Source organism: Prunus avium, chromosome 2 (genome assembly GCF_965620075.1).
Source record: "Prunus avium chromosome 2, drPruAviu1.hap1.1, whole genome shotgun sequence".
NCBI classification, from domain to species: Eukaryota; Viridiplantae; Streptophyta; class Magnoliopsida; order Rosales; family Rosaceae; genus Prunus; species Prunus avium.
The window spans coordinates 1,523,727-1,532,549 of NC_142285.1; the positions used below are offsets into that span (position 1 = coordinate 1,523,727).

At 36.7% G+C, this 8,823-nt stretch overlaps 1 protein-coding gene across 1 annotated transcript; it reads left to right on the plus strand.

Annotated features, from left to right (window-relative positions):
• The first annotated feature begins 1,204 nt into the window (after positions 1-1,204).
• On the plus strand, positions 1,205-4,320 carry LOC110746990 (uncharacterized). Its single transcript, XM_088248059.1, has 2 exons — positions 1,205-1,695; positions 3,900-4,320. Exons 1-2 carry the CDS (start codon positions 1,205-1,207, stop codon positions 4,318-4,320), a joined length of 912 nt encoding a protein of 303 aa, XP_088104185.1.
• Positions 4,321-8,823: the final 4,503 nt, after the last annotated feature.

The window sequence follows — 8,823 nt, forward strand, 5'->3', positions numbered from 1 at the left end:
GACTCGCAATAAGGACGGCTGCGATTTCAATATATAGAACTCTCCGACATTTTACCTTATGGTGCAAATTGGGATACTGAGCTCGCCTAGCATTTCTTCTTTTGGAGATATCTAACAACTTATGGAGGGAAGTTGACTAGGTTCTAGGTTAGCTTAGGAGACTTTTGAACTCGAGAGGACGCTTTTAACCTTCATTTTGACGAACAAATTGATAGACTTGGATGGTATGACCTAATTGGAACTACTTCTCAAGTTAACGAATGTAACTGCCTCAAAAAAAAAAAAAAAAAAAAAAAAAAAAAAAGGTTGCAAGACCTAATTGAAACTCGAGGCAAAGTTAAAAACCCTTTTGTGTTATAAATCCATAAGTTATGGGTTTATAGGTTATGGATGCCCACAATAATAGCCACTATTAACCTATCATAATAACCATCATTATATATTTGTAACCTACCAATTATGGGTGGTAAATGATTTAGATCTCTCTACCCCTATAAATAGTGGCACCAAATATGAATGAAATACAAGTTGATTTGAGCAAATTATATTATCTCTTTCTTCTTCTCATTTCTCCCTACAAATTCCCTAATTTTACAATACGTTATCAACACGAAAGCTCTTGGTAATGTTCTTCTCTATAGCTTACGTTCATCCATATATATATTTTTTCTTTTATATACAAAACTCGATGACGGCTGTTTTTGTTTTTGTTGTGAAATCATGTTTTTGACATGATTTAAATTGCCGAGAGTATCCTCTAATGAATGCATGAACATGTAGTTTTTGTTTTTTTTTTTTTGTTATTGTTATGTGACCACTATTCATTGAAAACTTGTTTGCATGCATGCTGTAGCTAATTAAAACACGAGTAGTATGCAATTTTTATTATTATTATTCTTTCTTTCTTTTCTCCTTTTAAGTTTTAATTTTTATTTTATGTAAACACAATATGTTATGATGAATTTTTTTTTAACAAGAGATCAGGGCCTGAAGTTCCTCGATGCTCATAATAGATAAGGACCTGAAGTTCTTTTATCGAATCAGAATCTAAGTTTTTGTGATTCAAAATAATTGAAGGCATGAAGTTCCTCAATCTAATTGTCTAAACATCCCAAACCAGAAGTTTTGGTGATTATATTTATGTTTACTATATCAACAATTTTTTCTTGAGCTCTAACACATTCCATTTTCTTTTATATAGAAAATGTCGAACTTGGCAAAGCTCGAATTTGTTGCACTTGACATCTCTGGAAAGAACTACATTTCATGGATCAATGGTGCTAAGGTTCATCTTGAGGCTATGAACCTAGGGGAAACCATTAAGGAAGGCAATGAGGCATCCTTTGTGGATCGAGCGAAAGCCATGCTTTTTTTCAAACGCCACATCCATGAAGGATTGAAGTGTGAATACCTTATTGTCAAGGATTCGTTAGCCATTTTGGGAAATCTCAAGGAAAGATATGACCATCAGAGGACAGTTATTCTTCCTAAGGCTCGCCATGACTGGATGCACTTGCGTTTACAAGATTTCAAATCAGTGGCTGACTATAATTTTGCTTTGTTCCGAATTAGCTCCAAGTTACGACTTTGTGGAGAGAATATAACTGATGCAAACTTATTGGAGAAAACTTTCACCACATTTCATGCCTCCAATGTGGTTTTGCAACAACAATATCGAGAGCGAGGTTTCGAGAAGTATTCAGACCTCATATCTTGTCTACTTCTAGCTGAATAGAATAATGAGCTTCTGATGCCGAACCATCAGTCCCGTCTAACTGGATCTGCACCACTCCATGAAGTGAATGCTGCCTTGGCACCATCTCATGAGGCATATGCTACCTTATCACATGGCGACTGTTGTTAATAATATGTTAACTCGCAATTGTACGAGGCAATTAGTAGTATAGCAAGACAAGTACGAGGTCGTACCCACGAAGACTGAGAAGTTCAAATTAGTTATGTACTTTAGATTACCAAATTCAAGAAGTTAGGAAGTTAAATCTAAAACAGAATTTAAAGCAAGAGTGAGTTTGAAAACAAATGCAGCAAGATTAAAATGAACTTTGAAGTGAGAATGCTTGTGATTATAGAAAGAAATGAACAAACTGAAATTGCAACGGAAAGCAAGTAAACAAAAGTAACAAAGGGTGGTTTTGAAGTTAAAACACAGGTTTGGAGACTAGGGCATTCGATTCACCATAACAATTCAATTCTGGGTTATAAAGATTCAAGTAACAAGTCTAATTCAGATTCAAAGATTGATTCTAGCTAAAGTATGATTAGGCCATGGTGTTTGGTCCTAACCTTGTGTTCCTAATTCCCTAATTTGATCATTTGTTGTCTAACCTAAAATTAAGCATTAGGAACCCATTAAGCATAGAAGAACATTTTAAACAACCAAGTATGTATCTAATCCCTGTTGTCGAATGTCCATACATACTCTTCCTATTCATAGTTCAATTCGAATTAAAGCATGGTGTATACTCTTAATTCAAACCAAGATAGTTAACAAACAAGTTCTAATGGTGATCAATCATTCAAACAAGCATGTTAACTTATAAGCATAATGAATAAGAACATGAATCATGAATCAAACTTGAAACTCCAAACTTATAAACCCAGAATATTCATGTTAGGTTACATCGAAGCCCTAGTTATGGATTTAGCTACTCATAATGGAAAAGAGACTTGAACAGAAATGAGAAAACATAATGAATGCAATAAGAGTAGAAAAACCCTTTTTCTGAAGTTCTTGTGGTGTCCAAGGCTTCTCCAAGTGCTTCTCCACTTCTAATGCTTCTCCAAGAGCTTCCCCACTTCTAGAAAGATGTATGAAGGATATGGAGGTGATTTGGGATGAGTTTGAGTGAGTGGTGATGGCTAAGGAAGATGAAATTCGTAGGGAAATGGAAGAGAAGTTTGCTGGAGTTGTTTTGGTGATTGTTGGAGTGTTTGGGATTGTGAGAGTGTTTGAGGATGGTTGGAGTGAATTGTGGGGGTTGTGAATCTCAGGATTTGTTGTGTCTTGAATGTGGAATGGATGTGGTATTTATAGGGAGAGGGGAGTGATAAATCTGAATTCAATATGGCTAATGCATACAACACTTGCATTTATAAAAGATGAATTGGTTGATGCACTTCACTAATGCATACAACACTTGCATTATAAAATCTGAATTGGTTGATGCACTTCAGCAATAAATCCCACCAGCAGCCCTAGCTCATCTTCATGTCACCATGACTAAGCTTCCAACCAGCTACAATAGCTCATGCCTAGCTCACCATGACCAAGCTTCCAACCAGCTCATCCTGAGGTCAGCATGACCAGCAACTTCAAGGGCTTACAACTTGGGCTAGGCTGAATCAAATGAAGACTTTAAGATGTCCATTGTGAAGTTAAGAATGTGTATGATCCAACCACACAAGTATTGGCCCAATCCAAGCTCGGAGGAGGAAGTTAAGGCCGAAACAAATTGCTAACTCAGTTTGCTCGCTGACAAAATCCATCCTGAGCATGGTTCTGTGTTTGCTAGGTTACGGACTCCAGATTTATCCAATGGGGCTGAATTTTGGATATGTTATAGTAAACACCCATTGGAACAACTTTCATGAAGAATGTTGCCTCATCCGAGCTATGTAGGTTGCTGAAACAAAGCTTGCAATATGACCTACGGAACTGGACTGGCAGGGGGCTGTAGCCAAAATGAGTTTGTCTTTAAGCTCTTCTTCTCTTCATCCAAATTAGGCCTTAACATGCATGAATTGCATGAATTATGCTCTCTTGCTCTTTTGGCCTACAAAACACACAAAGGGAGGCAAATAACTCAAAATTATAAGAAACTAAGCAAAAGAAGTAAGTAAATTGGGCATGTATATGTATGAAATTATGAGCTTAACAGCGACCGTCGTCGAGGACGTGGTCGTGGTAGGGGTACCCATAATGGTCAAGACCAAAATAGTAATAGCCACTGCTTGGGTCCAAGAAATACCCAAGCATCTCATAACCATCAGAAGTGGAACAAACAAGACAAGGCAAATGGCTCCCAACCTTCAGCTGACAGGGTGATTGAGGAAGCATGTCATAAGTGTGGTACAAATGGGCATTGGGCACGTGTATGCCGCACGCCAAAACATTTGGTTGATCTTTACCAAGCCTCAATCAAGGGCAAAGGAAAAAAGGTTGAGACATATTGGATGGATGCTGATCCAACAGAGTTAGAACCAGTGGATGCAACTCACCTTGATGTTTCAGACTTCTTTGTTGATACTAACGACAAATCTTTTGATCCTATGATTAGTGATGGGATGCTCCGCAATTAATTTTGTTGTAATTTTTTTTATCTTCGCTTTATGTTGTTTAAGCTAAGTTTAAATCCTGTTTTTTTTCTTTTTCATTTTCACATGTTAGTTTGGATCTTTTTCATTGAATAAAATCGAATAAAAGACTTCATTTGAATTTTTTATTTACTTATTTATTTATTTTTCTTCGAATAACATTTTAATACATATATATTTTCTTATAAATTCGAAGGCATGGAAAACAATCATGGATCCTCTCGTCTTGGGAGAAATGACGAAAATATTTGTCTTGCGGATAGTGCAACTACGCACACAATTCTTCGAGATAAAAAATATTTTGACAATTTACATTTATCAAAAGTGAAGGTAACTACAATACTAGGTTCTGCAAACCTAATTGACAACTGTAGAAGAGCTCAAATTTTGTTACCCAATGGGACTCAATTCTCCATTGATAATGCTTTGTACTCTTTGAGATCGAGAAGAAATTTGCTCAGCTTTAAAGACATTCGAATGAACGGATACCATATTGAAACTAGAAATGATCATAATGTGGAGTATCTTTGCATTACCACCAATATCAACAGCCAGAGGCGTATATCTCTGGCTGTTGATATTGGAAACACTTCCTGCTTTCTCTTCTGGGTTGTATTATACAATCATCAAAGCAGTTGAAGTCCATGCAATCATGAACCATAAGTTCATTGACCCAACGACATTCATGCTTTGGCATGATCGTCTTGGGCATCCTAGATCCACAATAATGCGTAGGATTATTTCAAATTCAAATGGACATTCTTTAAAACCTTACCATAGTACTTTGTCCATTGACCAGTCTTGCAAAGCTTGCTCCCAAGGGAAATTGATCATCAGACCTTCTCCGTCAAAACTTGACTTTGAATGTCCATCTTTCTTTCAGAGAATTCAAGGGGATATTTGTAGGCCAATTCACCCATCTTGTGGACCATTTCGTTATTTTATGGTTTTAATCGATGCATCTACAAGATGGTCACACGTTTGCCTATTGTCAACTCGTAATGTTGCTTTTGCTAGGCTCCTTGCTCAGATTATTAAATTACGAGCACAATTCCCTGATTATCCAATAAAGTCAATTCGACTTGATAACGCTGGTGAGTTTACCTCCCAAACTTTTGATGCCTATTGCATGTCACTTGTGATTGATGTTGAGCACCCAGTTTCCCATGTCGATACTCAAAATGGATTAGCAGAAGCTTTTATTAAGCGTCTCCAGCTTATTGCTCGCACTTTGCTATTGAAGATAAAGTTGCCAATTTCTGCTTGGGGACATGCAATTTTACATGGAGCATCTTTAGTCCGCTTGAGGCCGGTTACCCACCACCAATTCTCCCATTTACAACTTGCCTTTGGGAGAAAACCCAATATATCACATTTAAGGGTTTTTGGTTGTGTAGTTTATATGCCAATTGCACCCCCACAACGCACTAAAATGAGTCCTCAACGTCGATTGAGAATTTACATTGGTTTTGATTCACCAACTATCATTCGCTATCTCGAACCTATGATAGGAGATACTTTTACAGCACGTTTTGCGGACTGTCACTATGATGAGACATTCTTCTCGCCGTTAGGGGGAGAAAAGATCGTTCCTAAAGAACAGCAGGAATTGGGTTAGAACATATCCATTATGTCTCATCTTGACCCTCGTACAACTCAAAGTGAAAATGAAGTACGAAAAATTGTCCACCTTTAACAAATTTCTAATCAAATGCCAGATGCATTTACTGATACAGGAAAAGTGACAAAATCACATATACCTGCAGCAAATACACCAATAAGGATTGATATCCCAATTGGATTAACCAATGTTGCAGCAAATGAATCATCTACTGCATGCCTGAAGCGAGTTTGATCCATTGGTTCCAAGGACTCAGCTCCTAGAAAGCAAAAATCGAAAGCATACTCTAATCACAATGAAAATGCTCATGAAGATATTATTGGGAAAGAGATTCACCTTGAATCTACAATTCATCCAGAGAATGAAAGTGTCATTGAAAAGACACAAGCCACTGAAGAGGAAAAGATACCTAATACAGAAATTTCTGTAAATTTTGCATGCAATGATGAATTATGGGACCATAATGAAAAGGTTATCAATGATATTTTTTTCTTTCGCAGTAGCTGCTGAAATTATAAAAGGTCATGAAGATATTGAACCACGATCTGTTGATGAATGTAAAGGGAGGCCTGATTGGCCAAAGTGGAAAGACGCAATCCAAGTTGAGTTAAATTCCTTAAAAAACGTGGTGTATTCGGACCTGTGGTTCAAACAACACAAGGTGTAAAACCTGTGGGATATAAATGGGTGTTCACAAGAAAGCGTAATAAGAAAAATGAGATTGCAAGGTATAAGGCACGACTCGTTGCGCAAGGCTTTTCTCAAAGGTCTGAGATTGATTATAAAGAAACATATTCTTCTATTATGGATTCAATTACGTTCCGTTATTTAATAAGTCTTGCAGTTTCAGAAAAACTTGACATGCGTCTTATGGACGTTGTTACTGCATACTTGTATGGGGAGTTAGACGCTAATATTTATATGAAAGTCCCAGAAGGACTCAAGTTGGCAGTATCAAACACTAAATCACAAAACATGTACTCCATTAAGTTGAGACGTTCACTATATGGGTTGAAACAATCCAGACGAATGTGGTATAACCGTCTTAGTGAATATTTGATTAAGGAAGGCTATATCAATGATCCCATATGCCGTTGTGTTTTTATAAAGAAATCAAATTCTGGATTTGCAATCATAGCAGTGTATGCCGACGACATGAACTTAATTGGAACTCTTCAAGAGATCATTAAAACTGCTGAATATTTAACGGATGAAAGACCTTGGAAAAACTAAATATTGTCTGGGCTTGCAGATCGAGCATCACCCCAATGTTATTCTTGTCCATCAATCAACTTACACTGAAAAAATTTTGAAGCTATTTTATATGGATAATGCCCACCCGTTGAGCACTCCAATGGTAGTTCGTCCATTAGACACAAATAAAGATCCATTCCGTCCTAAAGAAGATGATGAAATGACACTTGGTCCAGAAGTTCCATATCTTAGTGCAATAGGTGCTTTATTATATTTAGCCCAATGTACTAGGCCAGATATTGCATTTCCAGTAAATTTATTAGCCAGGTATAGCTCGGCTCTAACATGTAGACACTGGAATGGTATAAAGTATATATTGCGCTACCTTCATGGAACAACTGATATGGGCCTGTTTAATTCGAACGAACCTTCCAACAGTCCAAATCTTGTTGGATACGCGAATTCTAGGTATCTCTCCGATCCACACAAGGGTCGCTCCCAAACTGGTTATGTGTTTACTTGTGGAAATACAGCAATCTCATGGCGATCTACAAAACAAACTTTGGTTGCTACCTCTTCTAATCATGCAGAAATTCTTGCGCTCCATGAGGCCAGTAGAGAATGTGTTTGGTTAAGATCCCTAGTTCATCATATTCGGAAAACATGTGATCTTTCTTCAACAACAAAAGCTCCGACAATCATGTATGAAGACAATGCTGCTTATATAGCTCAAATTAAAGAATGGTTTATTAAGGGTGACAGAACCAAACATATACCACCAAAGTTCTTCTACCCACATGAGCTTCAGAAGAATCAAGAGATTGAAGTCAAACAAATTCGTTCCCAAGATAACCTGGCAAACCTCTTCACCAAAGCTCTTCCGAAGTCTATATTTCAAAAGTTGGTATATGGTATAGGAATGCGACGACTTTACAAGCAATCAGATTGTTGAAGATCCGGGGGAGATATCAATCGCGGAAACTCCTTAGTTTTACTACATTGGATGTATGTGCAATGTACTCTTTTTTCCTTCGATCAGGTTTTTATCCCGTGTGGTTTTTCCTGACAAGGTTTTCTAACGAGGCAACATTTAGCACGTTCAACATAATGTCATTGTATGGTGGACATCCAAGGGGGAGTGTTATAAATCCATATGTTATGGATGCCCACAATAATAGCCACTATTAACCTATCATAATATCCATCATTATATATTTGTAACATACCAATTATGGGTGGTAAATGATTTAGGTCTCTCTACCCCTATAAATAGTAACACCAAATATGAATAAAATACAAGTTGATTTGAGCAAATTATACTGTCTCTTTCTTCATCTTATTTCTCCTTACAAATTTCCTAGTTTTATAACATTTTATATAATATGTCATGTTAAAATGGACTTAAATATACTTATCGCAACCCCTATCCTTTCTCCTTTTTCTTCCATTCCAACCCTTAAAATAAAGAGTGAACTGTCGAAATCTCACCCTTCCTAACTCTGACAACCAAAATAACTCTCGAAATCTCCCCTGAATTTGGAGCTAATTTTCAATTTTTCTCTTAATTTTTCTTTCAGAATAATTGTCCCATTAACTTATAATTCAGTTTTTTTTCTTTTTCTTTTTCGATGTGTTTCGAACCAAAATAAAAATAAAAAAATAAAAAAAGAGTT

What these genes read in the sequence shown, in the direction of transcription:
- LOC110746990 (XM_088248059.1), top strand. Translation starts at nt 1,205, where the DNA reads ATGTCGAACTTGGCAAAGCTCGAATTTGTTGCACTTGACATCTCTGGA. An exon ending in CGAGAGCGAGGTTTCGAGAA is followed by an intron (nt 1,696 to 3,899) that starts GTATTCAGACCT and finishes TGAGCTTAACAG; the next exon opens with CGACCGTCGTCGAGGACGTG.